General features: G+C 35.9%; 2 protein-coding genes across 7 annotated transcripts; one reads left to right on the top strand and one right to left on the bottom strand.

Annotated features, from left to right (window-relative positions):
• Window positions 1–562: 562 nt before the first annotated feature.
• Window positions 563–7,884, bottom strand: LOC137745382 (uncharacterized). Of its 5 annotated transcripts, none has more exons than XM_068485329.2 (8): window positions 7,739–7,884; window positions 6,886–7,209; window positions 6,627–6,801; window positions 5,488–5,665; window positions 5,303–5,386; window positions 4,912–5,019; window positions 4,315–4,584; window positions 3,943–4,222 (listed from the first exon to the last, which is right to left on the bottom strand). In XM_068485329.2, exons 2-8 carry the CDS (start codon window positions 7,187–7,189, stop codon window positions 4,124–4,126), a joined length of 1,218 nt encoding a protein of 405 aa, XP_068341430.2. In that variant the 5' UTR covers window positions 7,190–7,209; window positions 7,739–7,884; the 3' UTR covers window positions 3,943–4,123. The 5 variants fall into 5 exon arrangements, with proteins under 5 accessions (XP_088537833.1, XP_088537832.1, XP_068341430.2 ...); XM_088681704.1 differs by lacking the exon at window positions 7,739–7,884 and adding an exon at window positions 7,621–7,736; XM_088681705.1 differs by lacking the exon at window positions 7,739–7,884 and adding an exon at window positions 7,664–7,723.
• A 4,784-nt stretch (window positions 7,885–12,668) lies between these two features.
• LOC137745367 (uncharacterized) lies at window positions 12,669–15,597 on the top strand. Of its 2 annotated transcripts, XM_088680701.1 has the most exons (5): window positions 12,672–13,194; window positions 13,288–13,506; window positions 14,298–14,570; window positions 14,798–14,842; window positions 15,285–15,597. In XM_088680701.1, the coding sequence occupies exons 1-5, from the start codon at window positions 13,189–13,191 to the stop codon at window positions 15,333–15,335; spliced, it is 594 nt and encodes a 197-aa protein (XP_088536827.1). In that variant the 5' UTR covers window positions 12,672–13,188; the 3' UTR covers window positions 15,336–15,597. The 2 variants fall into 2 exon arrangements, with proteins under 2 accessions (XP_068341416.1, XP_088536827.1); XM_068485315.2 differs by lacking the exon at window positions 14,798–14,842 and having other exon boundaries at window positions 12,669–13,194.
• The last annotated feature ends 44 nt before the right edge of the window (window positions 15,598–15,641 follow it).

Genomic DNA, 15,641 nt, shown 5'->3' on the forward strand with positions numbered 1-15,641 from the left:
AAACCGTGAAGGCATGGTCAGGGCCCAAAACGGACAATATCGTGCTACGGTGGTGGAGCAGGCCCAGGATGTGGTGGACCCCGGGCCGGGATGTGGTGGACCCCGGGCCGGGATGTGACACTTTGTACCATCAAGGTTAGAAAAAATCAACTAGAGGGCTCATGTAAGGGATAATGGTTTAATTAAATGCTTAAATTAAACATTTGGATTATTATTCAGTTCACATATGACTATAAATCTAGTTATCTAGTAGTTACATCTTTCTCATCAAAGATTGTCTCCCATCATAAGGTTAACGAACTTTGCATAAGCTTATAATGAATCAGGTTTTTCCCTACTATCAATTGATTTTTTGGTAAAATCTCAATTTTCTTTGTAACAGAAATACTAAGGAGACTTTCTCAAAGTGAGACTCTCCATGAACACTATATCACCTCATATTTTTTTTCACAATGTTTTATAATGTTGGCACAAGAATTGTGTCAAAAGCATGAGGTGGCGGAGAGTCCATTGAGAGCCTCACTTTTGAGGTAGTTAAAACTAAACATTCTGAGATCACAAATTCATAACCATCATCCCACAGTGTAATGACAAAATCATAATTGAGCAAAGCAAATCACTCCCACAAGCAATCACTCCAACAGCAGAAAAGATCTCGCCATCAGCTCGACTAAGAGTTCCGAATCTAAAAAGTAAACTGAACATGACTTAAGATGAAGGAACCGAGTGCCAAAAAATACCGGGGTTTACAACAAACCAAGTAGTAAATCATTATTCCAATAGAGAAGTTTACAACGTGCAGTTCCATTTCATGTTAGAAAAGGTTCACAGCATAAGAAGTTGTCCCATATCAACTTCACATTCTCATGCAGCATATCAGAAATCAACCCGACTTCAACATTCTCCTCCTGAAAGATCGAAAGAATAAGATCGACGTATGATATGATGAACACATGATAGATCTTTTCTAGGTACATTACATGATAGATGCTTGGTTGTGAGAGATAAATACAAGACTTACCTGTAACTTTGAAACGAGCATTTTCAGAAACAGCCTAACCTCCCAACCAGTTTCACCAGCTAAGGTGGTAAAATCGAAGCGATTCGCATGCCTTAACTTTAGTTTCAGAGATGGATTTTCATAAGTAGTGGTAAATGTATGCCAAATTTCAACGACATTATACCCGCCTCCAGAAAACGCCTTCCCTAGTGGCCATCTCAACCCTCCCTTCACATTTGAATCCAGAATCGCCGAACTAATTACATCCCTAATGCGTTGCATCTCATCATCCTGGTCACACCAACAATTTTGATCAATGAAGAATAAAATAAAAATTCTCAATAGTGTTCCAGGTACAGCAACTTACAGCGAAAGCTGTTACGATCTTCTTCATGCATAGCATGAGTCTGAGGTCCAAATTCTTATTAAGGCATGATATGTTCGTGAGCAAATAAAACATTCAAAGTAATTTTAAAAAGAAGATCAAATAATTAATGGGGAGGATTTTATAAGAAGAGAGAGAAGAAGAAGAAGAAGAAAAAGGAGCTAAGCTTACCTAGAAATCACTACCCAGAGAGGCAGACAGAAACTTTGAAAACTTGAGAGACCAAAAAATGATTAAGGTAACAAATTGAGGTAGCTTTATTCTGTGCATTGCCTTGTGAGGTTTTATAGACATGGAATCCGAAAGTTCGCACCTTTTCTTCTTCTTCAACTTTTTGTGATTTAAGTAAAACTTAGTAGGGTGGGTTTTCTTTTATCTTTTCTGGTAACAACTTCCTGGACGGTTCTCTATATACTGTTCTGTGACAATGACAAACCTTGCTGAGTTGCTGGAGGGTTTTTATAAAGTTATAGATTGCACTAAGTTTGGGTGTAATTGTAACTTCATACATCATCTTTAAAACGTCACAATGTCATACAAAAACTTGGGTTTTAGTTTCAATTTCATACATCTATTAGAAAATTTATTAAGTTAATTGTTAAGTGATGATGTGATAACAGTGAGTTCTACATTTATAAAAATAAAAAATAAAGTTTCTCCCAATACTGTTAATTAATTTTAAAATAAAACCTCAAGTTTCTTCGTAACACATTACTAAAACTTAACATTCTAATATCATAATTTCATGACCATCATCCCACGGTGTAACGACAAAATCCTCATTGAGCAAAGCACACCATTCCCACAAGCACATGAGAAATCATACTTAAATGGCCATGAGTTTAGTATTAACAAAATCCACGATTACAAGTTTCAGTCAAAAGCTACTATCCATGAAGAACTTAAGGGAACCATTAAGTTATAAATAAACTTTTTTTTAATGAAAGGATTAGGCGAGTCGAGCCATGCATAAGGCTTGGTCGTCGGACTACAATAGTAGAAACCTTATTCTCTAAACCCGCACAATGCGGAAAGAAAGAAGCAAGACCCTAGGATTAGCTGTCAACTACAATTAGGCTACTTCCTTCCCGCTCAAAGTGATTAGAAAGGGCTAACTCCCTAATAGAATGACCCTCTTGTCCCCTATCTACGAATTTATTAAATAAAGAAAAGCAAAAATAAAACAATACAGGCGGGGGACAAAGCCAAAACCTGCTAAGAGAAAAACAAAGAAACATTAACGAAAACAAACAACAAGACGAAACTCAAGGTCACGAGCATGGGCGGCACGTGCAAAATCTGAAACTATAGACCACCTATAATAAGTACTACCAGCACAAACCACCCCAATGAAAACTAATAGTTCTGCAACCATCAAGGACCAAACTATGAAAACCTAAAATTAGGCCTTGAAGAAAGGTTATGAATGTAAGTAGAAGTTGCACAATGAGGACAAGAGTCCCAATATAATCCCATAATGATTCAAACCGAAATTAGCCAAACAATCAGCAATTGCGTTACCCTCTCGAAAAATATGGGTGACACGAACGTGCATACGGGAGAGGAGCAAGGCAATTAATCCCACGATTACAGCGTACTTGTTTAACAAGTATGAGTTTAGTATTGACATGAAATCATACTTAATATAACTTAAAACATTCACACAATTACAAATTTCAGTCAAAAGCTAATATCCATGAAGAACTTAGTATTAACAAAGTATGATTTCATGTCAATAAGTATTGTGTTAAATAAGTGTTGGCTCTAGTGGGAGAATGAGGGATTGTGATCATAAATATTAAGACATTCAATTTGTACAAAAAGGAGGAGGAGGAGAAGGAGGAGGAGGAGGAGAGGGGGGCTTTCACAGTAATCAGTACGCAGACGCAGGTAGAAAGTTGAAAACTTGAAAGCATAGACCAAAACTTATATAAAATGCACGCTTGGACATGAGTCTTTAAAGACTTTAATATATATGGCTTTTACTCTTCGCATTGCCTTTTGAGTTTCTCCAAATATAAACTTCCAATAACTTTTGACCAAAGTAATAATAGCCATCACCTCTTTATCCTTTCGGTATCGAAACCTTCCCTTATAGATTCCAGGTTCATTGAAAGGGTCATCAGAGTTACAGAGAAAGAAACCAAATTAACCTTTGAAGATAATATAGCATGCCTTCAAGTACCACCTATGAATATCACATATATATGCTTTCGGTCAAAGTTTTACCCTGAGCTGTGATATTTTACACAAAAGGCTTCGATGCATTTATTAGTACATCCATTCAGTATAAGTTGTATTTGAATCCGTCAGTTTTCCGATGTGGGCTTCAACATTCTTCAATACTTGCATATATAAGTCCAGTTAGACATGCATGGCAAATTAATGAACTGTCTAACAAGAAAACCATTTTTTTTTTTTAAATAATTTTTTTTACTATTATTAGGGAGAGGGGTGAGAGTTCGAAACTACTACAATAATGCAAGGAGAGGGAAGTTTCGAACCAGAGATGTACGGCTAGAATTGTCTTGGAAGAAAACCAATCAAGTCATCGAAATGTAAAATCTAAAAAACTTCATTAACCATCAACAATGCCAGATACAAACAGAATTGCTAGAAACATTAAAACAGCTACTCATTATTCATCAAACGATGCTGAAAGTTGAACATAAAACTCGGGATGTAGACAGATCTACAGTCGCATAGATAGACAGTGCTCACTGATTTACAATGCAATTTCATGTCAGAAAACGTTCACAGCTTAAGAAGTTATCCCATATCAACTGCATATCTTCCTTAAGTATCTCGTAAATTGAGCTGGCTTCGACATTCTCTTCCTGAAAATTAAAAGAAAAGGAGATTTCAGCCCAATCTTTAATTTCAGCACATGAACTAAAAAAATTTGTCCCAGAGAAAAGGCAGCGTTTACCTGTAACTTTGACATGACGTTTTCCAGCACCAGACTTGTCCCCCAAGAAGCTTCCCCAGTTAAGGTTCTGAAATCAAATCGATCAGTGCGTTTTACTTCCAGTCTCACTGATGAATTTCTATACGTATTTGCTATTATGTGCCAAACCCTAACAACTTTGTATTTATCTCCAGAAGACTCCTTCCCCGGAGACCATCTCAATCCACCCTTCATATCTGGATCTAAAATCGCAGAATTAATCAGATCCGTAATGCTTTGCATCTCATCATCCTGAAATAGAAACAATGAAATCGTTTTTTTTTTAGATTGTAACCGTAGAAACCGTAACCACACTGGCAAATCCATACAAGTAGCTAAACTGCTTGCTATACCATACAAAGGTATCTCCAACCGAACATCACGAAACTTCATTCCAAGAAGCATAAGTTCAGCCAGGGATCCAGTATGGTTAACCCATCGCCCCATTACATTTCTAGAAAAAAGTCCTATTCTTTGTTTTGATTGTGGCTTGAAGATAAATATAGGTCATAATTAATATCTTTGCTGAAATAAGGATTAAAAGTGTAAATTTCTAAAGGACTGGGTGAAGCAGCTTACAGTCAGATTAGTTGCAAGTCTTGTCGTGTACAGGATTAGCCTCAGGTCCAGATTCTTAGTAGTGCATGAAATGTCCACTACCATGTTACGCGCTCGATTTAATTTGATCTGAAACAAAGTTGACATTTCGATGTAAGTCTCAGGATGCAAACCCTACGGCAAGCAACAGGGAAAATTAAGAGAGGGAAGAGTCCGGACAATATTAATGAGCTGGAAAGGCTCCTCACGAATTATTTCAAAAATTGGAGGGTTTTGTTATACAACACTCATATTTTGCAGCATAATATATTATATCTAAATTATCTAATCAATATCGTGGCAACTCAATCGTGATATTGATGCAACATATACGGTTTCATCAAATTTAGTTGGCATGAATTGGAAAACTTGCCTCACAGAGTTGTAGCTTTCCATGTTCTTTCATTACCCGACATCTGCAGAAGAGAGTTGAATCTGGACTCGTAGAATCAGACAACTATACAAGAAGAAAATAAATGAGCAATTCAATAGCTACTGTCAGAATTCTGGAAAACATGAACTCAGAACTCAGTAAGTTGACGTGTCTAAAAGAAATACCTGTACTTCGTATGTATCTTCCTCCTCTTCGAAATCAACTCCAATTTTGGGGACAACTTCGTTCACAATCTTTTCCTTATATGAAACAGGAATGTTTATGTAAAATAATCGGTTCCATTGTTTCGAGATTTCAGTACACAATTTTTTTCTGATGGATTCCATGTTAACTGAAGGGCTCCTGATTCAATGATTTCAACAAAAATTGGTATACATCTGTTCGTGTACAAATTAAATGAAATATGATTATTGACAGTAATTAAGCATCGATACCAAAATAATATTGTATCAAGCATCAAAAAACAAGGGCAGAGTTTTACAATCCTGATTCACTGTTCAACTTGGCATCCTACCTTCTAAACTAAAATGCTAAATGTAACCTTTTATCATAGTATAGACTATTATTTTGTTCTACTTCAACCAGTATTCTGAGGCGGATAAAAGAACAACATAAAGGTAAAAAGGATAATCGCTTGGAACAATCAACTAAATGAATGGCACAAAAGGCTGAATAGCTTTACTTGGTATATATCTTTCTCCTCTTCGAAATCAACTCCAACTTTCGGGACAACTTCCTTTACAATCTTTTCCTTATATGAAACAGGGATGTTTGTGTAAATTGATTTCCCCAATTGTTCCAGGTTTCTGTAGACAATTTTTTTTCTGATAAATTCCATGTTAACTGAGGGGCTCCTGACATAAAGATTTTAACAAAAAATTGTCCTTCATCTGCTCATGTACAACTGAGTAGTTAAACATTCCTTTCCATTGTTGCAAAACTAAGGTGAAATATGAGATGACTGCCAGTGATTAAGCATTGTTGCAAAACTAAGGTGAAATATGAGCTGACTGACAGTGATTAAGCATCAATACCGAAATATGACTGTATCAAGTATTGAAAAACAAGGGCAGAATTTCATAATCCTACTTCACCATCGAACATGGCACCATATCTTCTAAGCTAAAAGGCCAAAATATGACCTTTTATCAGAGTATAGACTATTCTTTTGTTCTACTTTAGCCAGTATTCTGAGGCAGCTAAAAGATCAAATTAATGAATAATCGCATGACACAATCAAGTTAATGAATGGCACATGAGGCTCAAAAGCTAACCAATGGATTAGATAAGGAGGGAATCTAACCTGCGAAAGAGTACTTTCCCTACTCTGGCAACCAAGGTTGGATATACTTCTTTGAGCTTTGCAGACTTCATTTCATTCCTCACGTGTTTAAATGTCGAAAGTAAGTCTTCCAGCACATTTTCTGTTATAGATTCCCAAGGGCTCCTTGGCAAATTCCATTTCACCTCACCTCCTTCTGTAAAGTATCAGCCTAACAAATCCATAACCCAAGTAACAAGTTATAAGATAACCGCACTAAAAGAAATATTGAGGTTCTAACCATTAATTAGACTAGTATTGATCAGAGCTACACGATTTTTTCCATAATTCAGCTCAGCTGACTCCAAGGTAATGGGCTCAAGATTAACAGAAGATGGAAACTGGTTCTCGTCATCCAAAGCGATGGCGCACCATCTAAATGTAGAATGGTCTGCATAAACTATTTCTCCATTCGATTCCACATTAGACTTATTATATGGCTTGATACTTAAGTTTTTCTTGTATTGAGGAGCAAGCAGCTCTGGAGTCAGCAATGGCCTCTCCGATTCCTTCAAGTGCCGCCTGTGTGGTGGAACGTAAGCCATTGCAGAACTAGCACTTATACCTATAAAAACAAAGGATCAAAGTGAGGGCAACCGAAAATCAAAAAGAAAAGAGGCTTTAAAACAGAGTACTCATATTTATGTAGCAACAAGTGTTCTTTCTAAGAAAATCCAGCCTGTTGAAGTGTTAATTCTTGTTGGTTTGCTTGGTTGCTGAGGAAAATGAAGAAAGTTGAATGATTTCATTCGAATTCGGAAAATTTACAAAAATTACAAAAAGGGTACGCCTAATGTAGTGGGAATCTGATCATGGTAGGGTTCTTTCCAGAGAAATTGATGAACTGGGTTACTTTGATCACTTTCTTGGACCAAAATACATAGCTTCGAATTGATATGAATACAGAACAGAGCAAATAAACATGCAAAGTAATTATATAAAGACGATCAAATAATTAATGGGGAGGGTTTTATACAGAGAAGAAGAAGAAGGAGCTAAGCTTTCCCAGAAATAACTACCCAGAGAGGCAGCTAGAAAGTTGAAAACTTGAGAGATCAAAAAATGATTAAGATAACAAATTGGGGTAGCCTTACTCTGTGCATTGCCTTGTGAGGTTTTATAGACATGGAAATGGAATTCGAAAGTTCCCACCTTTTCTTCTTCATCTTCAACTTTTTGTGATACAGTAAAACTTCCTGAGGGGGTTTTCTTTTTTATTTTTCTGGTGACAACTTGGTGGAGGGTTCTATGTATACTGTTCTGCGACAAGCCTTGCCGGACGGTTCTCTATATACATTCTTACGCAGCCTGTTTTTCAAGCAAAACACATGAACAATATGAATTGGACGACGTGGAGTACGTGTAACAAATTTTCAAGCCAAATACATGAACAACACGAAGTGAGTGACGTGGAGCACGTGTGGGGTTGGGCTTCACACGTGAGCCAACCTAGCTCTGAAACCATGAAAAAAGTTGAACTTCCACCATAAAACCAATATGGGGAGTAACTCAACCTCTTATAAACTCTTACAAAGTTTCTCATTTCACCAATATGAAACTCTTTTACCTTCACATTATGGTCCCCAATTCACATTTTTGTAATTTTAAATTTGAAAGAACATAAATTTTACCCTAATCGTGGGAAGGGAGGATTGTGCACATGGTATACATCTTTAATCATTTGAATGAGAAAATTCTTGACAAATGAGTAACGAACCAAAAAAGAAAACTATTTTGAGTTGTTTTCACTTCCAAGATTTTGTATTCACTCGTTCCTCTATATCCGAAATTCGTGACAAATGAGTAACGAACCAAAAACAAAAACTATTTTAAGTTGTTTTCACTTTCAAGATTTTGTATTCACTCATTGTTGTATATCGGAAATTCTTGACAAATGAATAACAAACTAAAAAACTATTTTGAGTTGTTTTCACTTCTAAGATTTTGTATTCACTTCTACTCTATTTCTTTCCCTCTCTACCGTACCATTCATCATCTCTCAATTCTTCCATGTACTGTAGCTGAAAACCTACAGCGAAACGTTGATCAAATGGACCAATTACATCACACAGGTTTTGACAATCAATAAAAGCAACAATCCAAGCCCAATGCAACAAATGAAAATAAGACTTTTTTTAAAACAAAGTAGCCCAAAACAATTCACAACAATGGTGGCCCAACCATTTCACTTAGTGGGGGTAGCCCAAAGTTTTATAATTGGGTTGCTATTTGCAGCTATAGTTTCGATTCTCTTTCAAGAGAAACTTACCTGCACCAAGGTGTGTATCGTTTTGTTTCCAACTTTATCCTCACGTGATAGATAGAGAGAAAATGATGCACAACTTATTAGATCTATAATGTGATATGCATACATGATTTTTTTTTAATCTTTTAATACAACGATACATTAACAAAAACGTCGTGATCTTGTCCATGTATAGACTACTGCTCTTTGATCTTTTAATAATATAACGATACATTTAATTATGAATACTATAGATTAAAATTTTGGGGAAAAGTGAGACCCATATTTTCACCAAAGAATCCTAATTTAGGAGATTGTGGCATCTCCAACTAAAAACATAATTGTCAAAGTGTTTTTCATACATTACATCGTGTTATTGATTAGAATGTCAAGGTAGTATTACAAAAAGTGTCTGTAAGTCTCTTTCCTATTTTACTATTGGACCACAATCCTATAGAAAGAAGAATGTCATGGTAGTATTACAAAAAGTACCTGTAAATCTCTCTCCCATTTTACTTTTGGACCACAATCCTATAGAAAGAAGCATAGAAAAATCTTCATACTTTTACAAGAATTAGTACCTCACAAATGACGTGATCTTGTGATAGGCATCCCACATAATATATTTGACTTATATTGTGAGATTAAAATGTCACGTAACAATGAACTATTTTATACAAATCGATCTTTTGTTCGACAATTTATCCAAGTTTTCACCCTTAATATGAGCTCGGATGTGTTTTTAAAATAATTGAAAATGATTTTAGATAAAATATTTTTGGATTCCAAAATCACTTTAAATGCTTTCTACAAGAAGCATTAGTTATGTGTTTTTTCCAATAAGCACTTTAAGTGATTTTTCAAAGTTTACTAACATTTTTACTAAGTATTACTTTCAAAATTATTTTCATCAAAAATACTTTCAATTATTTTAATAGCATATTCAAACAAGCTCTGTAAGGATAAATTGAGGCTTTTAGCAAAAAGTGCGTGTTCCGTTCTTCTGTTTTGGCCTATGTATTAACTCTTTGATCGGTTGCTAATGTCCTCTAGCAAGAAAATGCAAGAGGACATGTATCATGTGTGTGTCAGATCAGCTACACTGCCCTACTTACACGGCTTACACTGGAATATGTGATATATACTGTTGACTTTAACCCACTCGGTCGTCTTCTACCTACCGTGGACCCCAAAAGGCTCCCCCTACCTCCATTCCTCTGTACATACCATGGACCCATGGTAAAGACTCGAGACTCTTAGCTGAGCACGTCTACTTTCCACATTCCACAGTGTGTTATTCGTGGCATCCTGCTGTGCTTCCTGATCTGTGTTGCTAAATAGTCAATTGCACATGCATGAATAATATAATATGCGTGCAATACATGGAGATGCTCGCAATTCATTTCATTTGAACTTTCTTGTTTTATTTTCTCGATCTCCCTTAAACGTACGATATAGCTTGATGATCTGAACAATTTACTTATTAAGTCACTATTTAAGAAAATGCTACATACATTTAACTAAATCAGATATCGTTTAACTGTTTAGTTAATATTGTCACAATTTCAGTATTTAAGATAAACATATTTCTAGCAATAGCATTTCTTTTGCACAGAAGGTGAATGATTTGGAAAGTACTAAATAGACAGTTTAATTTGACTCACGTCAGTGATCTTTAACACTGCTAGCTAAATTTGTAAGCGTTACAGCTTGGAGTCAAAGTTGTTGACAATCACTCTTTTTACACCAGCAAGGCAGCAACAGCAAAAGCTTTTTTCAACATTGAAACCCTAATTATACCAATAGTTTAACAAAGACAAAAGGGGGTCAAAACTTTTAGGCTCCTCGATGGCAGCGATTCTTGGATCCCCTCGCGTTCGCCCGCCGCGGTTGGCGTTAAGAAAACTCTGGCAGATAGCAATGGCGTTTGAGGATGTTTCTGTAATCACACATGCAGATTCAAGGGCATGTTCACATGAATTTTCTGGAATTTGGTGCTGTCAGTTGGTATCTTAAATTGGATTTTGTTCACGTGATTCGGTCTTCTGTGATTTTGACCATACGTTTTTATGTTAATTAATTTCCCGTTTCAACTGTTGCCGCTGGTGCCAGTTAGGTAGAGTTTGTTAATTAATTGAAAACAATATTCTCCAAGGATCATGACTTGTGTCTATTGAAATATATGTCACCGCATCTGCACATCCAATATTAATTCTCACTTATGGTTCGATTAAAACAAAGTTAGTAAGTGGAATATGTGCGTACACGTGTATAAAATATTTGTTTATTTAATACTCATTCTCACTTGAAGTTTGACTAACTACGTGACTAATATAGTATTAGAAAGAAGGATTAGAAATAAAGAAGCGGGGAGGGTGGTCTTGCTAAGACTGTTTAGCAAACTCTTTAGTCGAGATCTGTTTCTCCTAATTCCATTAAAACTAGTTTTTGTAGGTAAAAAATTCAAAATTATACTAACTCTTAGTCCAGTCCAGTAAAGACTAATGATGGCAAACAACGCACCCTAAAGTGGATACCTGCATACATGTTTATAGAACATTGTCATCCAATATCAATATACTCAATAATAGCTGGTGAAATACGAGACTGGTAAACCCCTAAACTTGAGGTGTACGAACATGTATATAAAACATTTGTTTTTTAAAATGGATGTTTATCATGTTTTTGAATTTCGAGAAATGTATAAAAAAAATAAAAGTATTCATAAATACATGCATATGTGTATAACACATGTATTTATACCCATAAGCATGTAAAAATTGAGCTAAATTAAAGCTCTTGAATTCCTAGTTAGTTTATTTGAGTATAATTCGTTATTATACACATAAGCATGTAATACTTGTATTCCTAAATATATCTCATTTGCTAGAGGCATAGTGATCTGTATGCATAATCAAATACCATTTATATCTCCCTTTGGTATTTTTAGGGTACATCATGTTTTTCTGTTCACAATCCACATGACAGGTTATGTTGAATTAGGGCTGGTTTGGTATTGTTGCGTTTTAAAAAAAAATTGCTTTTACTGTACTGTGAGAATAAGTAGCTGTAAAATAAAGTAGCAGAGTGTTTGGTAAACTTTTTGGTAGAAGTGCTTTTGAAAAGAAAAAAAAAGTTTATAGTGTTTGGTAAACTTTTATGTAAAACAGATGTGATAAAAGCCAATTTTTCAAAGTTGGGTTTTGCAACTTCTTGTTTTTGGTTTTTTTTCACCTAAAACTGCGAAAAAAAGCTAAAGCTGAATGTTTACCAAGCATAAAAATAACTTCAAACTTTTTTTTATACAAATTTTTTTCAAAATCATCTAAGTACCAAACCAGACCTTATTTTGCTGGATTCAAGCTGGGAAACGGACAAGGATCCGGAAATGGTGGGCATGACTTATCGAAAAGTGCTTCTTCCCAAAAGTCACTTTTTACTACTAAATCCACCACAATAATCCTCTCCTCCCACGGTAGTAGCAATAATCAAAGTTTGGCAGCAGACCTAACTATACATATATTATTCATAAGCACTTCTTCAACTTTGGGCCATACATTTGGTCACACGGTCGCAACCACTAGACTAGCTACTAGCTAGGCTTCTGCATTGCAAACAGTTGAAAGGAAAAAAAGAATTCAACTTTCTCAGGAGATATTTATTAGGTTTTCAAGTGGGAAAACCTGGAATTTCTGGGGCCCACCTGTCTACCGCGTGAACCGAGGAGGTGAAAAAAAACCATCTTTTTATCAGGCATGGTTGAAATGTGGCATTACTAGATTGAGGAATTTGATTAAATTGTCAACTACCACCACCATCTCCTCCATCTCTCTCTCTCTCAAGTGTGTATAGTGAGTAGCGCAACTGTAAACATATGATGCAGAAGCCGACGCAGAAGCAGAAGCAGAAGCAGAAGCAGTAGCCATCCCCCCAAAACAAGGCCCTGAGGGCTGCCATTGCCCTACCCAAATAAGCTATCTTTCGTGCTCGGAGCCTTTGCTTCTGGATGCTATAAATCTAGTAAAAGGAAAGCAACTTTGAGATCATCTCGCTCTCTCTCCTCCTAGATTCTCTCTCTTTAACACTGACCATAATTTATATCCTCTGACTTTTCCTCAGGATTATTCATAGCTTCTTTCACCTTTTTGCTCCCACACCCCCTCCTTTAACTCCTAGTTTCTTCACAGCCAATCTCCACACACCACCCCTTAAATTTTCTTTCTTTCTTTCACCTTTGCATTCAAAATCCAATCTTTCAATTGGGTTCTTGCTCTTTTCTGCAACTGACCCACAAACACAATGGATGTAAGTTCTTCACCCATTTTCTCAGTAACCTTTCTCTTTTTTTATTGTTTGGTTTTTAATGTTTTGATTTGTGTTTGGATGGTGGTGATTCAGGACTATTACAAGAGGAGTGGGCAGATTCCGGCGTTTGGGGACTGGGATTATGCAAACGAACTGCCAATCACTCAGTATTTCGAGTGTGCAAGACAAGCTGGTTTGATCAGATTCAGCTCTTCCTCCGGCGAGAGTACTGATCATATGCGCCCTGACTTGTATGCTGTTCCTGTCGATCACTTCAAGAAGCCTTCTCGCAACGTTGCTCCTCCTCGAAAGGTTCTAACATTAATTTCATCCCCCTACATCTTCTTTTTTGTAAATATTTTTGCTTTTTCTTTGATTTATGATTTAATTTGAGCATTTTTGCTTTTGTTTTTCATTCCCTTTGCATATTTAGTAATGTGATTTGGGTAATTGTGGTACAAGAAATTGTAAAAGGAAATTATTTCCAAAATTAGATTGACATTGTAAAAGGGAATTTGTGATATGCAATTATTTTTGGTCAAGACTTTAGAAGCTAATTATTTACACCTATGAGCTAATTATTTAAGCTAGCTAGCTTAGGTGAGCTAGCTCATTTCCAAAAGCATGATGCCTATTTTACTATAAATTTTTATGTGACCAGTAGTATCTTTTCATGTATTTTTATGATGCCTATTTTACTATAAATTTTTATGTGACCAGTAGTATCTTTTCATGTATTTTTATGATGCCTATTTTACTATAAATTTTGAGTACTTCCTGACGGAAAAATATCATCTTCGGATTTCTTTTACTTAATTATTCTCAACAAATAATTCGAATCCTTGAAATTAAAACAGGGATCCATTTTAAAAGTTATAATAACTTTAACCGTTAGTTCAAATTTCAAAAGTTTAGATTATTTGATAAGGAGGATTAGGTAGAAGGGATCCGGAGGATCCCTTTCCCTCCGTAACACCTGTCGTATTTATGATATTGTCACACATTAGCTTATGCATCATTTAAATGTCAGAGAGAGTAGTTGGTGAAATTAATTAAATGATGATATAATATGTGAGAGTGAGACGGTATATTTATTGGTGCAGGCAACAGCAGGAGGAGGAGGAGGTGGTGGGCGAGGGAGGGAAAAGCGAGGGCAGCGTGCGCATGTTATGGAGCAAAAGAGGCAGCAATCGAAGGGGACAAAAGTCTGTGACGTGACGGAACCGCCAACTAAACCCTATCACTATCAACTCCATGTTCAACAACCCAATCGCGCACACCTCCACCACCACAAGAACGACACCGTTTCAAGACCCAAGCCTGTCGACGAAGATCTCTACAAGATACCCCCTGAGCTCCTCCACACCACCAAGCGGGTATAATTTCCACATTTTATAAATATAAAATACACCGAAACATAGTAAAATTTTTGTGGAACTTAGATGAGAGTTTTTGTCGCAAACAACGAACATGATATGAATTTCTATACACTGAAACACAGTTGAATTTTTGCAAATATGTTGTGTGAGAGTTTTACTCTCAAACATGGTGGAAAAATTTGATACATCGAAACATATTAGAATTTTCGTTAAACATTTTGCAGGACAGTTATACTCGGGGACATGGTCGTGTTTCAATTTTCAACATGGTACTGAGAATTAGTGAAAAAAAGTTGTCCATCATGCACTGAGTTTCACACGATCAGTTTGAAAATATGACCTCCGTTGGTCTGAAATTCAACACTATTATGCATAATGATGTGACTTTCTACGTACTTTGTCGTGTATATAATTTTAACACTTTTGGGGGCATTTTGGAATGAGTCAAGATCCTTTTTGGATTTCTATGTTTGAAACAGCTGAATTAAGAAATTTGGACCGCTTAATTTAAATTATACGGTCTTCGTTAGTCCATTTCATTTGTCCACTTCACGGAACACAAAGTCTTTGAACGGTCTGAAAATGGCCTGGATTCCTTGACTCGCTCTAGACACAGAAATCTAAAAAGGATCTCAATCTTGTCACTTTTACTCTTTTACATACCCTTTTGATTATTTTTTTTAATTGTTTTTGAATTTTTGTTTTCTGCAGAAGAAAATGCTGGGATTGTTTGCTTGCTTTGTGCCTGCTTGTGCTTCATGAAGCAAGAGGTGTTTCAAAACTCATAGGAATTAGAATGCCTAGAGACCAGAAAAACTCAAGTGCCTTGGCTATCTTTATATGTGTTGTTTTCTTCAACATGTGTTAATTATTGTTCTTGTAGCTAGCTAAGATGGAACCAAGCTTATGAATGAGATGAAAATTAGAAGTTAGTGCCAAATTGTGACACTCTTATTTAATTTTCCCCTCATTTGTAACTTTGTTATCTATCTATTTTGTATTTAAGAAATGAAAATTTTCGAAATTTCCGAGTTTATCAAACAAACTAGCTTTTAATCTAGAAGTACT

This window comes from Pyrus communis, chromosome 12, assembly GCF_041283825.1.
Source record: "Pyrus communis isolate YQ-2024b chromosome 12, ASM4128382v1, whole genome shotgun sequence".
NCBI classification, from domain to species: Eukaryota; Viridiplantae; Streptophyta; class Magnoliopsida; order Rosales; family Rosaceae; genus Pyrus; species Pyrus communis.

Excerpts from the sequence above, each read along its gene's own strand:
- LOC137745382 (XM_088681707.1), bottom strand. The coding sequence starts at position 7,189 with ATGGCTTACGTTCCACCACACAGGCGGCACTTGAAGGAATCGGAGAGG. Across the intron at positions 5,387-5,487 it reads AAGATACATACGAAGTACAG|TTGTCTGATTCTACGAGTCC; the intron begins GTATTTCTTTTA and ends CTTCTTGTATAG. Across the intron at positions 5,020-5,302 it reads GAAAGCTACAACTCTGTGAG|ATCAAATTAAATCGAGCGCG; the intron begins GCAAGTTTTCCA and ends ACTTTGTTTCAG.
- LOC137745367 (XM_088680701.1), top strand. Across the intron at positions 14,571-14,797 it reads TCCTCCACACCACCAAGCGG|GACAGTTATACTCGGGGACA; the intron begins GTATAATTTCCA and ends AACATTTTGCAG. Across the intron at positions 14,843-15,284 it reads GTGTTTCAATTTTCAACATG|AAGAAAATGCTGGGATTGTT; the intron begins GTACTGAGAATT and ends TGTTTTCTGCAG.